At 43.8% G+C, this 15,842-nt stretch overlaps 1 protein-coding gene across 3 annotated transcripts in view; it reads left to right on the top strand.

Annotated features, from left to right (window-relative positions):
• Positions 1 to 7,326: 7,326 nt before the first annotated feature.
• Positions 7,327 to 15,842, top strand: part of PDE8A (phosphodiesterase 8A) — a 126,426-nt gene continuing 117,910 nt past the window's right edge. For 2 of the 3 annotated variants that reach the window (XM_066558443.1, XM_066558444.1), the window contains exon 1: positions 7,972 to 8,922. In XM_066558443.1, the coding sequence (XP_066414540.1) occupies positions 8,665 to 8,922 (258 nt within the window). In that variant the 5' untranslated portion in view covers positions 7,972 to 8,664. Of the gene's footprint in view, positions 7,358 to 7,971; positions 8,923 to 15,842 lie in introns of those variants that run through there. The other variant, XM_066558446.1, reaches the window with a different exon arrangement.

The following is a 15,842-nucleotide window of genomic DNA, read 5'->3' on the forward strand; positions in this document are numbered from 1 at the left end:
GTATACTTGTTGTGGTAGTGAATTTCGGAGTGATTGTTTTGACTTGGTTACATTAATTCATTGTAAAGGTAATGTGTGGAATGGTTTGCTCTGAAACTCCCCAAAAGCAGAAGTATAAACCAGATCTGGGTTGTGGGGGAAGGTGTGTTTGGCACTGGGGCCATGTGAGAGATGAGGGTTGCTCCTGGTTTCCTGCAGCCACCAGAGTGAGGCCTTGGTGTGCAGGGATGGGCAGTGGGGAGCTGTGCCTGGAGATTTATCAGGGACACAGAGATGGCACTGCAGCTTCTTTCAAGTGAGCACAGATTAAAAAGCCTCTTGATGGAGCACTAGGCACCCACCCACTTGGGCACAGTAAGTGCAGACCCAGGAGATCTTGCCAAGGCAGATCTAAACCATGAGATCAGCCCCCTCAATTCATCACATCATTCCCCACCCCATCTGTTTGGAAGTCTCTCACGAATTTTAAAGGATGTGTTTTAAAAGTATTTTTCAACTCTGTTCCCAAAACATTTTGGAGATTTTTTTTTCTTTTTTTTTTAGTGCTTGCTATTGTGCTTGTGTTACAGAGCCTGTCAACCCCTGCAGCACCCAGCTGTGCTGGCCCTAACCATAATTCACACAAACTGCCAAGTGCTGTTCTGCTTAATATGACAGATCCTTCCGTGATAGCTGTGCTACAGGCAGCCCTGGTGAATGTGCTGGGAAGGATGGTGCCCATGTGAGAAAGATTTATGTTTGTTAGGGCTGTGGTGAGTGAGCCTGCAAGCGCTGCCTTCTCCTTTTCAAAAACTCCAAAGATTTATCTCCCCAACGCATCCTGAGTCTGTTTCTCTCTTTTTTTATGTTGCTATCCCCAGAAAACTTCCATGGCTTGGTTTTTTCCACCTGCCCTCTCCCTTGAGTGTAGTTTCTCCTTATCTCTCCCCTAAGTTGTCATCTCCTCTTGCACTTCTTGTGGTGTTGCTCTTCCTGCTGCTCAGCTGGATGTGCAGACAGCTATAAAATGGAGTTTACAAGAACCATGATCTATGGGTGCTGTGCCATGGCACCACAGAGATTCTTGTACATTCCTCCTTACAGCTGTCTGCATGCAGAACTGCATGTTGGCAAGAGACAAGGACTGCAACTTCCCTGGTGGGAGCTTACAGAAATGAGAATACAGTTGGAAAGAATAGTATTGAATAAATGCTCTGCCATTGCTGGAAAATCAGAGCCTGACTGCAATGAAAGAATGGATGTGGAGCATTCCTGGGAAAAGGGATATATTCAATTATACAATCATCTCAGGGTTACCTGTTGGTGGTAGGGTATGATCCTCTTTGTTAATTAAGGGGTCAGCTTCTTGCAAATATGCTCCACAGAAAGACTTAACATTGGGGAAGGACTGTAGAGCCAGGTATGACTGAGGGTATTTAAAGATATTGTTTTGACCCAAAGAAAGGAAATTTATTTGCGAACACAGCTAGGAGCTGTTAAGTATTCAAACGAAGTCCAGTTCCCTGTGTTATATTCAGACAACTTTGTAGGATAAATTCTTCAGTTGTTTCGGTGATCTAAGAACATAAATCTCACAGCCAGGACATGGGATTTTTTGCTATTGTGAATATATAATAAATCACTGCTCAGTATGACCACGGATGATGTATCTGTTCCTTAAATAATAAATTCAGCAACCATAAAAGCCATCTGTTTTGCAGGTGTACAGTCTAGTCTTAAAGATTAATTTTGAGAGTTTTTCAGCTTCTGCTGCTGCCATACACCAGAGATGAGTTGCTAGCTCCATATTTTGTCATTCTCTTTGCCATTCTTACTCTGTCTGTCTTTGGGAAGGGTTAAGGATGCTGGCACAGGAAGGCAGGCAGGCTGCTGGCCACCAGCACTGCTGGTTAACCAGGAGCAAACAAGAAAGTGGCTGCTGGGCAGGAGACAGTGGGATCCTGGGGGAGACTCAGGGGCAAGGAGTCTGTGGATTTGAGAGCCTTTCTTGACTTTCTTGAGTATTCCCTCATTAGCCTGAACTGATTTTCTAGTTGCTGGGGTAGACAATAAAGACTAAGAGCTTGTCATTCTAGCTCTGATGACCAAAGAAAACTGACTTGCTGATGGAGGACACAAGTTGCTTGGTTTTTTTACAGATTTTTTTTTCTCTTATTTGATCCAGGCAGGCCACAATGGAATATAGGGGATTGTGGCATTGGAAACCAATTCAGGAGTCTGAAGGGTCCTGAGGCTGTGGTCATTTTTTGGGCTGAGGCTGACTAGCTAAGGAAAGGATCCATACTCCTAGGAAGCAGAGGGACAACAGGCACTTGTAGGGTGCAAGAATTGGGTATACCACTCCACCTAAAGGGACCAATTGTCATCCTTGGTTTAGTAAATCACAAACTCAAAAGACTGCATGCTAAATAAATGCAAGTTGGCTTAAAAATACTTAGGAAGAGGGAAGGGAAAATTCTCCAAGAGGGGAACAGCTAATTCTCTATGGTCACAGCTGGCTGCATGGCCCTGTGTATGCAGACAGACAATACTGCTTGTGAAGCACTGGGTAATTATAGGGGAGTGGGTGGGGACGACAGTGCTTTGTTCCTCCCTTCCCCACAAAGTTTTGGTCAACTGAAGGCGAGGCCAAGCAGTAGGAGCTGCTGGAGGCTGCTTTGGCAGCAGGTCAGGAGCAGCTGGGTGATCCAGTGAAGCCTCCTGCATCCCAGAGGTGCTGCTCTCCCTGGGCTGTGCAGGGCTCCAGGCTCAAGCACTGGGAAGATGTGGGTCAGGGCTGAGCATTGGACACTGGGGAAGGGAGGAGTGGGAGGGAGAGCAGCAGCATCTGAAGGCCTGTGCCCAGCCATTAAAGCCGAGTGGCAGAGATCTGCTCACCCTCACTCTGCACCTGCTGTGGAAGCAGGTGCTGCTCCTGGCCAGTTTGGGGAGAGCCCACCAAAAAGAAAGTAGAGAAAGTAAAATGCTGAGGGAAACTTGAGAAGCATTGGACAGATGGACAGCAAAGAAGGCAATCAAAGTGGAAAGAAGGTACAGTGGAGAAGGGGTTACATTTTCTCCTAGAAATAGAGTGTCTATCTGCTGATGACTGAGCAGTGCGGAGTGTGATGTGTAAACTACAGCTGTAAAAGCTGTTCTGACACCAGTTATGATGATGAAGCTTGTACATACATGAAGTATCTGAGCTTTGGACTTGACTGTCTTTAGTGCTAGAGTTGAAAAAGTTGCTGACTTAGGCTGCCTTGAAGGCTCTGATTTCCAAGTGGTACAGACAGCTGTCTGTGTTCTGCAATTGCAATTACACAACAGCAGCAGCTGGACAGCCTGCCAGGACATTGGGACAGCCTGCTCTCAGCTGCTTTGGGGCTTTTCAGGACATCAGGAAAGTGGTGCACAAAACAAACTCACTGTACTTCTGTACATTCCAGGAGCTGGAGATGAGCTGTCTCAGGGCAAATTTTACTCTTGTGCCACCTGAAAACACCCTGTTCCAGGATACCTGATGCTCATACACAAACAAGCAGATGTACCTTGGTGGGGTGTAATGCTGATACTCACTTGGGGCTAAGGCAGCATATGGTCCTTGTTTCCTCTTCTAGAATATCTTGGGATGGGGAGAACAACTCTGTCACAGCTTGCACGTGTCAGTAGTTAGTGTTGTAGAGTCCATTCAGCTGTTGGTGTGCTGGCACATTTTCCACAATTCTCCTTCTCCCCACTGCCTCCTTCACTGGCCTAGAGACCAACAGGATTGCCTAACTTTTCACAAGGGCAAAAGACACAGTTGGAACATCCAGCTGGCTTGGGGGGAGAAGCAAATAAAACCACACAGAATAATCTCTTACCAAGATTGCTGCCTGTGCTCACAGGACTGCAGTCATGCTCACTCTGCCTTTACTGGACAGACACTTTTCCAAAGTACCCACTGATATTTGTTGTTCATGCAGATGTTAGCCCATCATTCCTTCTGCATAATTCTGCCTGCCCATGTCTCAGGTACTGAAGTGTTATCAGAATTGGATTTTGGCAACAAATTTTTGCTCTGGGCCTTTGCATGCATCTTAGTGTGACTGGACAGGAGTGAACTGTCCCAGTGCTCGTGCATGAACTCCTACAAAGTGCAGTGGGAGATGGATGGACGCTGCTGACACAGCAAGGGTTTTGCTTATGGAAATTTGGGAGGAGATAGCAGATATGGGGAATAGTAGGGAATATCTGGGGGGCAGTATGTTCAGTCTTTTGTAGGATCCAATGTAATTTCTCTGTGAGAAGGATGAGGATGTGGCTGACTAGTGTATTTTCAATCCTTTTAATTTTGACACGTTTTGTTCTCCAAATACTTTGATCTTCCCCAGCACCCACTTGTCTGCAGATGAAGCTGATAACAATCATTCCAAGCTCTTTCCTAGCATTCTTTCTTATTCTGCAGTCCTGAATGAAATTCAACCTTATTATCCATAAATAACCTTTCTCATTCCTCCAGCTGTCTCCTAGAGCTAGTTCACTTCTGACCTCTTCCTTACTGACTGTACTGACCTTGCACTTCCCCCACAGCCCTAATCTGCCAGTGTCTACCCTCCTAGGCTTCCTCTGCTATTTTGCATGATTTTTTTGTTTTTTTACAACAGGGCCCACCATTTCCTGAGCTGCCCTTCAGCAGTAAGTGTGAACAAGGCCCTTTACCCACACACTTCATACAGTTCAGTGACAAATTACAACCATTGCCAGCAATTTTGATGCTTTCACCCCTTCTCTCTGATTCTAGGCTCTGGGTAAATCTATACTTTCAACTGTATTTTTCTATTGGCAATAAAACCCAGCACCAGTGTTTCCAAATTGTAGAGAACCAAGACAATTCTAGTGCCAGTGTATTGTTCAAAGAGCAGTTTTTTGTCTTTAGCTGAATTTTTATCAATAACCCCAATGATTTTTCAATGGCTTTTATTAAACTACTAAGGGATTATTCCATCTCATCCTCCCATTCAAGGCAGTGTGAGTTCTCATCAGAAAATCTTGCAAATGGATTTGTTTTAGTTTGGCTTTTTAAATGAAGTTAGGCTGTAGAAATAATCAGTAATAACCTGCCAATGGATAGTTGTGAAACTACTTTTTAAAAGAGCAAAGTGGTCATGCACATCATATCTGCTTGTACATTTTCTTGTTTTGTCATGTTGTTATCAAACAAAGCATTCCCCTCTCCCCAGTATTTGCCTGTTGTTTACATAAATTTTTGTATTAGTTGAGTGGGAATTTGCTTGCATTCAAAATGGAAAGCAGAGATTTTTCCAATACTGATTTTTTTTAAATGACACCATGAATTGTACATTTTATCTCTATGTACCTGCAAACCAGACCCATTTATTTTACAAAGTAGAAAGCTTAACTCTAGGTGTCAGCACTGCAAACTGAATGAGCAGCTCTGAAAATGAAGTTTTGCTGTCTCTGACTCCTCCAGTGCCACCAGAAATAAAGTGCAATAGCAGTTTTGCTGACAGATCCATTAGGGCTGAGGAAGGGAGCTTGCACTTATGCTTAACAGCACAAGTAGGAATTGCAGCATTCTCTTCTTCCACAGTCTTTTTCTAGCTGCACGTAAATGTGCTCTTATTAATGGCATCTAGTAAATAATGTTTAATATAAAGGAAAGAATGAGGGTGAGGTCCATCTCCAAACAGTGCCCACTGTTTCAAGTGGGTATGGTAAGCCTTTCCCTTCACTTATTGTTAAATGCTTATATTGAGTGGGTCTCCAAAGTAATGAGAGGGCACAGGAAGCTGACTTCTTTTTCTGCTTATAACAGGCTTGATAGATCAGCTAAATTAATGGGGTGGGTGAAGTTTATGTGACTATTGCTTATACTTGAAACTGCACAGTAGCAGAAACATCAGGGAAGGAAAGACTTGATTTTCCAGCCTTTAATGCTAGCAATTATGAGAAGTAAACAAAAGCATTTCTGCATTGCAAGTAATGTGGTTATCCTGAAAAACCACATTTCTCAAAAGCACTGACTTTTGGCTTTGCACCTCTCAACTTTACAAGGTGCTCTCATCTGGATCAAGTGATGCTGTTACATGTATGAGTGAAAAGCTGCTTCTTGCCATTCTTGCTGTCCATAGTCATCACTTATCTGCATGTTTTGCTTTTAATTATGACCTGGTGGCATTTGTCATGCAGTTAAGGTACTGTTAAAAGAGTGGCTGTCCTGAATGCACACAAATGTGCTCCTGCTGCATTGGAATCTTGCGAAACACAGTGATTCTGCCAGGGGACCACAAAAGTGTTCATGGCACAAAGCAGGAGTAGTTCAAACAGTTTCCTCCTGTAACACACCATTTTCCCCTCTTCAGATGCTGGAGCTTATTGATAAAAATCATGTCTCTGATATTTGGTTTTCGCCATGTTCCTAAATCAAAAATTTGGTTGGGCCTTCCCTAAATTGCTGTTGTCTCTGAGCTGTTGTTCAGCTAGTGAAAACAGGCAGGACCTTGGAGAAGCACCTCTGTGAGTTATTGAGAATAAAGGTAGCAGAAGCTATGAACGACATACTGAAAAAAGCGAAAGGCTGGTGAAGATGTCATGGGTTGTGTGTGGTCTGTGGTACAGTACACTGTTGTATGTCTGTTGTTGAACCTGGGCTGCACTTGAGCTGGTACTTCTGGAACACAAATTGTCTATGGCAGTAACTTGTTTTGCTCTGGGCATGGTGTCTAAGGGGCTTTAAAGACAGCATGTTCTCTCTTACAGTACATAGAGACATCTAGACTCCCAGCACATCTATAGGATAAGGAAGCATAGTTACCTTCATACGATATAGAAACAGAAAAGGTTTATTTTACATACATATTCCAGGAAAAGTCTGCCTGCAGTTGATTTCCCAAGCCCCGGGGCCTGGCTCCACCCATAGCACCATCTTCCCTTTTCACAGGCTTCGCTTTCAAAAATATTTTCAAAGAAATTGGCATGGGCAGAGCCGAAAAGGAAAACGATGGGAGGCAACAACCGAGGCGGTTGTCCGCTTTCTGAAGCAGGGCACCAGGTGTCTCTCGGGGCTCGCTGCCTCCCGGAGGCGGCGTCCCGGGGCTGCCCCGCGCCCTGAGCGGTGCGGCCCCGCTGCGCTGCGGTGCGGTGCGAGCGGCGGTGCGGGGCGCGGGCTCGGGCGGGGCCGGCGCGGCATTGGCCGCGGCCGCTGATCTGCATTGACGCCAGCGCGGGCCGGAGGTCAGCGGCGCCGGGCGCTGCATTGGCTCGGCCGGAGCCGGAGCCGGGGCGGTGCGGGGGGAGCCGGGGCGGGGCGGCGCGGGGCGGGCGGGGCGCGGAGGGGCCGCGGCCGCCGCCGAGGAGCATCAATAATAACAAGGTGAGCGCGGCGCGAGGGACGGCGGCTGCGGGGAGCCAGGCATTTCCCTGCTGAGGGATGCAGACACCACGGCCCCGGGAACCAGAGCTCTCGCCGCTGCAGCCCTTGCCGCCGGGATGGGACGCTAGGATCGTTCTCCTTCTACTTCTCGCTCTTTTTGATTTTTCTCGCCCTTTTTTTTTCTTATTATTTTTTGATTTTTCCCCTCTCGCCGTTTCGCATCACTTCTCTGCCCAAAAAACCAACCGCATCATGGAGGCCCTTTGATGCGTCCGCCCGCCGCGCCGGCTGCCCCCGCGGCTGAGGGAAGCCCTCCGGGCCGTGCCCCGTCCCCCGAGGGGGCTCCCCGCGGCCCGGCCCGCCCCTGCCCCGCGGCGCTGAGCCGGGATGCCGCTGCGGCGGCCGGAGAGCCCCGCTGCCGCCTGACGGGGGGCTCTTCCTTCCTTCCGACGACGGGAACCTGAATGTCACCCCCGCGGCGGCCGCCCGCCCGCCCGCGACCGAGGCGGCGCGGGACGAGCCCAGCGCGGCGTGAGGAGCGCAGCCCGCTCCCCGGGGCGGCCGGGCGGCTCTCGCTCTTCGCTGGTATTTTTTAATAAATCGTTGGGTTTTGTTTTTGATTTTTGGCCCCAAAGCACACCCCAAAGCGCACCCCCGGCACAGCGCAGCGCCGAGCGGGACCGCGAGGAGTGAGCGCGGACGCGGAGGTGGGGAGCGGCCCCCGGCCCGGTCCCGGGTTAATCGGTAACGCGGAGCAGTGCGCCGTGCTCCGGGCTCAGGGGAGGAGATGGTGCCGTGCCCCCGGCCGCTCTGAGAGCCGAGCCGACGCCGAGGTGTGTGTGGTTTGGGGCTTGGGGTTTTTTTGTTATTTTTGCCTCTTTTTTTGTTGTTTTTGCCTTTTTTCTCCTCTTTTTTTTTTCCTGCTTTCACAAGAAGGAAAGAAAACGTTACCAAGATTCTCAGATGGCTTAGACAAATTAATAATAATCTGTGAAAATACGAAGTCGACCGGTTCTTGATTTCCCCCTTCCCTCCCCTCCAGCTCCCCAGCCCACTGCTGAGATTGAGCTAAAAGGACCTGTTTCCTGGAGGACGAGGAGAACAGACACGTTTCTGGTGGTGTAGAAGGGACCGATGGCAATGCTTCAGAGTGTAGCGGAGACGCAGGAGAAAGATTCAACTTGTTAACAAAAAAAAATTAAGCAGGGGGAAAATATCAACGGGAAGGAAAGATATATATATACATATATATATACACGTATATATATATATACAATTTAGAAGTATTCCCCAGGTGGCCACAAAGCATGGGCTGTGTTCCAAGCACCAACCTCTCTGACAGCAGAGTGATCTGTCACAGTAGCAATGAGTCTGAGGAGTACAATTTCCCTCACCAGACCAACACAACCATGTCTCAACAGCAAGGCAACCCCGTCCCAGGATTATTCATTAAATGCTACAACACATCCACTTATGAGGAGAGGACTAATTCCTCTAAGAAAGACAAGAGGGAGAACAGCCAGAGCATGGAGGCAGAGGCCCAGACCGGCAGATCCAATGTTAAGGTAAAAAGGGTGCTAAACACGAGCACTGTTTCTCTCAGAACAGGAGCTTGGCTGTAGCGGTTCAGCCCAAGGACTCTCCCGGCCGCTGTGCGGGAGCTTTTCCTGGTTTGGGCTTTACTTTCGTTTATAAACTAATCAGTGTCTTGGCGACTTTGTGGAGGTACCCAAGCCTCTTTCTTCACTCCACAAAATGAGTTTTCCTAATTCCGGGAAGGAGAGCGGTGTCAATTGTCCTCATGGATGGCTGGAGCCGGGTCGGCTGGGGCGCGGTGGGGCCGCGCCGTGCGGGGGATGCGCGGAGCCCCGCGATGGTGCCGGGCCGTCCGGCGGGGCTCTCCGTGCTTGTCCCCTCTGCAAACAGGGGCAGATCGCTTTTCATACCTCTTCCATTTGGAGAGGTGAAGCGGCAGCGTGTTTTGCTCTGGGTACTGATTTACATTAACAACTTGTTGACCTTGTCTGTTGCTGCAAATAGGGATTTTTTTTGCGGGTTTTTTTCCGTGTGTTTGCGCCCATACTTTAGAGGCACAACACAAGACTGTATGGAGTTGACAGACACATACTGAAGAAAATTGTGATTTGTGATTATTTTCTTGGAAGTGAGACAGTGGTTCAGAGTGCTTGTTTGTCTGTTTGCTTTTTATCTGCTTATTTATGGGTTGTACTTTAGCTCCTAATGTTATAGGTTTGGATTATATCTTTGCTCTTTTTTTTTTTTTGGAAACTATTTTTTATTTTGTAAAAATGAGTAGTTGCAAATGTAAGAAAAAACACATTGTAGCAGCCCTGGGGATATTATATAACATGGCTGATCTCTTCTGGTTGCTGTGATAAGAACTGAGACACACATGTTGTAAATATAAGACACAGGCTTGAGATGCAAGTGAGATCTAGCTGAATGTCAAGTGCTTTGCAGACTAACAGAAAATCTAATGATTTGTTCTTTTCTTAGGGATTTTACTTGCTTATTAAGACAACTTCTAGAGTATTGACCTGGAATAATTTACTTCAATTATGTGGGTGATTTTCTTTGATTGTTTTCCTTCAGATTTGGTAATCTTTGGTCATAGTTTAATAAGTTTCATTGTTTTAAAAAGTCTTAAAAATTAGCAATACTTTGAGAGTAGTGAGCTGGGGAGGAATTAGCAATACTTAACTAAGAACATGAAGCTGAATGGTGGTGTACTAAACTCAATTTCAGTGTTAAGAGCACTGCACAGGAAATGAACTTTACGGCCCTGTTCACACGCGATAGATGAGCTCACGGCGTGTTTAACACAGCAGCCACGCTGAGCAAGCTTCAGCTGTCATCTAAGTCCTGACAGTTGTTTTGCTAGCTGAATTTGTAATAGGGATTATAACTGAATGTTACAAAACCTGAATCAAAAGTAGTCTTTTCAAATTTTTGTTCTGTGAATTTGTCTTGTGTGATTGTCTAAGGGGAAAAAAATCCCTCAAACCTGTTTCCAGAAGCATGTGTGGGAAGCAATCTTAATTTAGTTAAATTTTGTTGTTCACCTTCAAGAACTCTGTACAAATTCTTGTTACTAGGTTTGGATAATTCAGCCAGACTCCATAGGTTGCTGTTGGTTTGTATGCATGCTGTCATCTCATTGACAGCCACTCAGATTTTTATCACTCAGTCACATTTTCTGCCCCTGCCATCACTCTTTAGCACAGTTCTGTGAAAGATGGGTTCTGAGAAATGAAAATGGAGCTCTCTTTGTGATCAGTTGAATACAAAATCTGTTGGACACATCACATCTACATTATTTTCATGTGCAAAACCCTGTAATAATCTTTAGAGCTGTCAGGCAGCATGGTGTTTCTTTCTCTGCATTTATCATTAATGTGTGTAGTAGGACCAGATTTGCAGTGCTAGATAACTGTGCTGGCTCAGAGATTGTGCTGGAGTGAGGAATCACTGCAGAGCAGTTCTCACAGCCCAGTGAAGTTTGGAAAGAGTGAGAAAATTGAAAACAATGTGCAGGAGCCTGAAATTCCTGAAGGCAAAAGGATCATTGGGCAGGATGTTGTGCTGTTTTGTAATTAAAAGGATTTTTGTTTTGAGGAAGAGCTGTAAGAGTTAGGGTGCTACTAAGAACCATTGCTATTTCTTGGAGTGTGTAGTACACTCTTTATGGCCCCGGGGATTCCTTCACACAAACACGAAATGCTGCAAACCTGGTGTGCTTTGGGCACTGGTGGTGTCACCCAGAATTTGTGTGAATCGCCAGTAATCTGCCTGAATGACATTTTTACTTGGTTTCAGGGTGCTTTAAGTTGTTGTATATTCTCAAATTAAAGCCAACAGAATGCTGTGTTAGAGCTATGAACAAAACTTGGCCTTGTGTAAATTTCATGTTTTCACTTTGGCTGGCATTAGTGTTAAGTTCATTAAAACACGGATAGTTTTAATAGTGCAATAATATTTACTATTATATTACTATTACTGAATCAGTTTGCTAGCTATAGTGCACATTTTTCCAGTCAGAAAATGTATCAAAAAGAAAAAAAAAGTCCCATGTTAGTTGTAAAATGTATATCTATTGCTAACTAGCCCCTGATTTACTCTGGTTTTGTGTTCATGTCTTGTTATATCTTTCTCCTGGCCAAATAGCAGAGGGTCATTTTCTGGATGGGTAGTGTGAGCATACTGTATCTTGTGATTTGCATCAATTTATAAACTGTAGCTAAAAAAGTGATGTGTTGTTTTCTAGTATGGGGAACCCTAAATTAATCCACCCAAATTTGCAGAATAATCCTGAAAGTGTGTGTGAGCAGAGGTAAATGCTGTAATACCCACTTCTGCTGTGTATGAATATGGTGACAATATGTGAGAAATGGAAGACCTCTTTTAGGTCATGGCACCTCTATCTCCCTCCTTAATTAGTATTTTCATATGTGGCTTTTATTTGACAATTATGAACATCTCAGATTAAGTGCCATATTTAAACAGTGAACCAGCCATGGAAGCTCTTCCTTAATTTTCAATGTATTGCCTCTGCAGATGAAACCCTGTACTAGTGAAAGATGAGCAGGACTTGGATGCAAGGACTGGGCTTTGAATGTCAAATTACGCTCAACCAGTACTGTTACAGAGAGGAGTTTCCCTGATTTTTGTTTTAACTCTAAAAATCTCAAGGAAGTGGACTCAAAATTGTGACAGTCTGTCCTTTTCATATATATTAGTTATGATTTTCAGATATTTTTGTAGTTGAATTTGTGATAAAGGTACTTGGATTTATAGAAACCTGCTTAAACACCATTACAATAACTGTTTAATCCATAACATAAGTGGAGTAAATGCTGAAAGGCATAAGGACTTCTTGGTGTTTATTTAGAATTGGCTGGGATATTCATAATCAAATGCTATCCCAACATCCTGTGTGTGTATGGCTCTTCTCCAGCACATTAATATACACTGTAGCACCTTGATTTTGCTCTGTCATTCTTTTACGTATGTAAGATTTCCTTCCTCTTTTCTTGAGGAACTCTCCTTGTTGGTACATTTAATACAGAAATATGCGCATTTGGGTGCAAGGGGATCAGAGACTAAATCCACACTTCATTTGTTTGAAATTAAAATGACTCCCAAGTCAGAAGGACCAAATGTGAAATAGTCTTTTGATTTATCAGCTGATGAGGGGCAGCCAGTTTCAATCCATGCCCCTACAGCCAGTAAGTTTTCTGCATTCAAGCCCTGAAATTGCCTGTGAATTTTGCAGCCACTGCAAGCCCGTGTTGCATAATTCTGCATAGGCTGTGTGCTCCATGGCACCTGCAGTGCTCCGTGGATCTCATTTCAGCAGTTAGCAGCACGTTATTTAGTCCATTAAGCTGTCTGCTCTTTTCCTCCCTGTCTGGTAATTCCTTTCCCTCGGAACACTCGAGCACTCCCTCCCTTTGATACTCCCACACTTTCTGTCCATGCTTCCACTGAGGCCATCCACCCTCTCCTGAATCCTCCCTGTTCCCACTGAAACTGTCCTCAATCATTTCCCATCCCCATTTCCCTCCCACTTCCACTGACGTCAGCTCTCCTGTACAGAGATCCTTGCTTGCACTGAGAGGATCCTTCCCACGCTGACATCCATGAACTTTTCTCAGTCTTTAGGGCTCCAGACTTTCAGACTGATACTTTTAATGCTGTTGTTGTAAAGGTATGAACTCTTTCTCCAGGGGATGGGAGTCTAATTTTTAAATTGTATGAAGTGAAGTGGTGTAGTAACATGTGAGCTGGGCTCATGTTTAGGTCTAATTTTTATCTTTTTAAGTTTCTTGTTGTTTGTTATGTAAATTGGAAAAAAACCAAACTATAAATCACTCACATTATATAGATGGCTACACTACAAAGACAGCATAAGCTGTGGTTTCAATTTTCAAAGCATTATTATTGGTACCTCTTCTTGTCATGCAAACCAACTCATGCAAAATGTGTCACTGCTTCTGAGGACAATTCTTGGTGTGCCTGAGATGAGCAAGGTTAGACCCTGAATTTCTGGAGTATTTTCTGCTGGTAAAAACTTCACTGAAACTCAGCTGAAAATTCTTGTGCCTTTTCTGCTGTTCTTCAGTGCTGCTGTCTGAGTTTGCTCTGTGTCTTTTCCCTGGCCATTTTATGTAGTTAAGTACTAAGCTTTTCCTTTTCTGCCAGCTGAATCTGTCAATAGAGGAAGTATTAAAACCAAGCCTTTATTTCTCTTTAGTTCTAGATGTTTTTCTTACTGTGTTGTACCTTTTGTATTCTTAATTGTATGGCTCAGATTGAAGTGTAAGTACATTTACAGTGAGAAATTTTCTACTTGTAGAGTGTACTTATAAGCCAGGCAGAATAACAGGAGGTGATGTATTAATGAGTTTTTACCATTCCCAATATTACATGTGGTGTGAAATTCCAATGCAAGTTAACAGCTTTGCCTTGCTATTTAATATACAAGCAATTCAGATTTTACATTCAAAATGCTAAGTTTAAGTATAAATTAAAGGTACAAAATGGTTACACCCACTTGCAAATACTTCTTATTCAATAAATTGTAGGTTGGAGGACGCTTACAATCTGTGTGACAATGAAGAATGTTTTATTAAGAAAGTTATTCATGGTTCATTTGAATCTAAGAAAAAAAATACTGTTTGGAAAACTGTTTTGCTTTCCATTTTGCATGCTTTAATATTTGTTCCTCAGGTTAAAGTAAATGTCCATGTCAAGAAAGGGAGAGGTATTTGAGTGAAAATTATTTTTAACATCCATTGAAATTGTTATATCCAGCAGTCGCCACTACCAACAGTGATAAATAGCTGTTTTGTTTTAGTATTATATGAACATTTGTTCACCTCTCTTGGCTGTCACATTGAGAAAGGACTCCAGAATTGGCTTACTTAAGCAATAGTAACAATACACTGAAAATATTCCACTTTTTGAGCAGTTGGAATCTCAACTGACTTTCAAATGAGTCCTCAAAGAAGAAATAAGTGTTTTGAGATATGGACAGCTAAAGCTTTTATAGCTCTCAGCAAAAAGTGAAAGAAGCTTAAAGCAAATATGATAATGAGCAGAGTGGCCTCAAGGTGAAATAGTTTCAATACAAGATTTACATTGTCATTTTATAAGGGGGCCACAGAAGCACCTGCACACATAGGAGAACATTTTAGCATTGTGTTCTGTTTTGGTGGTGTATATGGATATAATATGCCCGCACTGTAAATTGCTTTACCAGCCATGGATGGAATTAAAACCTTGTTAGCAATGTTTCCAAGGTTGCACACAGAGCATGATTTCATGTCCCAAGCTCAGTTTTCCATGTGAATTTCAGTGTTTTTATATATAAGACACATTCATCCAGTGGAGGTTCAGTAGGAATTGGCTTGGTCCTGTGGCATTCTACACATTGCTATCTGCTCTTTGGGTAAAATAATTAGGTATCATCATATAACTGTAATTTAAATTGGCACAGGATGACAAGATACAAATTGAATAGCTTTAATGTGCATGACATACTAAATAGTTTTATTGCCCAGAGTCAGATTTTTAAGTTTCAAAGGCACCGAGGAAGTGATGTTTAAGTCCTCTGCTTTGCAAAAAAATTTCAGCATTCAGCCCCTTTTAGGTTCTTTCTTGATACCCCCTTTAGGGCCAAAATGTAATAAAGGATGGTGTTACACTTGCTGTGAAGTTAAATAGCAGAGTCTCTAATTTGTGCATTCTTCCAGACCGTTCTCTTTTGCTATGGGTTGTACTGTTGGCCTCACATCAAACTCCCAGGCCCTTTTCTTCTGTTTCTTGTAAAATCTGTAACTCTGTCACTCTGCATAAAGTGAAAGGCTTAGCATTGTGTAAGCCAGCTCCCACATGTATGGCTTTGTTCCAGGAGAAAGGGAGAGAGCTGGAACCTGCTTTTTGACATGGAAATGTGTTGACATAAATTAGGTTATATCTGTTTTGAATGTGGTAGACAAGATAATTTGAGATGGGTTTTGATAGTGTTTTCAATGTTCAAAGGTAGTCTGCAGATATATGTAGAGAGTTAATGTCCTTGCATTGCAGAAGAGCTTGGGATGAAAAAGGAATATTCAAGATTTAAAAGCAGTTTTGGGAATAAAATGTTGCTCATGAAGAAGACTGATTCCAGCATGGGGGACTCAAATAAGGATTCCCACCCTCGCTTGGAGTGGCAGGAAATGTGGCTTTTGGTTCTGCCACTTTATTACCTGATAGACAATTTTTGAGCACGAGATCCTGAGAAATTGGGATAACATATTTTTTTTTTTGTGTAAAGAAAATCTCTTTGTTGGCCAGATGGGTCTTTCATTTCTGAGTGAACTAAACTGATACTATTTCAAGGATTTTTAAAAATCAGGATATATATTAGTCTGTTTGTTAAATAATATTTTAACATATTTAAGGCCTGTCTGCTTCTTTG

The sequence above is a fragment of the Molothrus aeneus genome, chromosome 13, assembly GCF_037042795.1.
Source record: "Molothrus aeneus isolate 106 chromosome 13, BPBGC_Maene_1.0, whole genome shotgun sequence".
Taxonomy (NCBI): Eukaryota; Metazoa; Chordata; class Aves; order Passeriformes; family Icteridae; genus Molothrus; species Molothrus aeneus.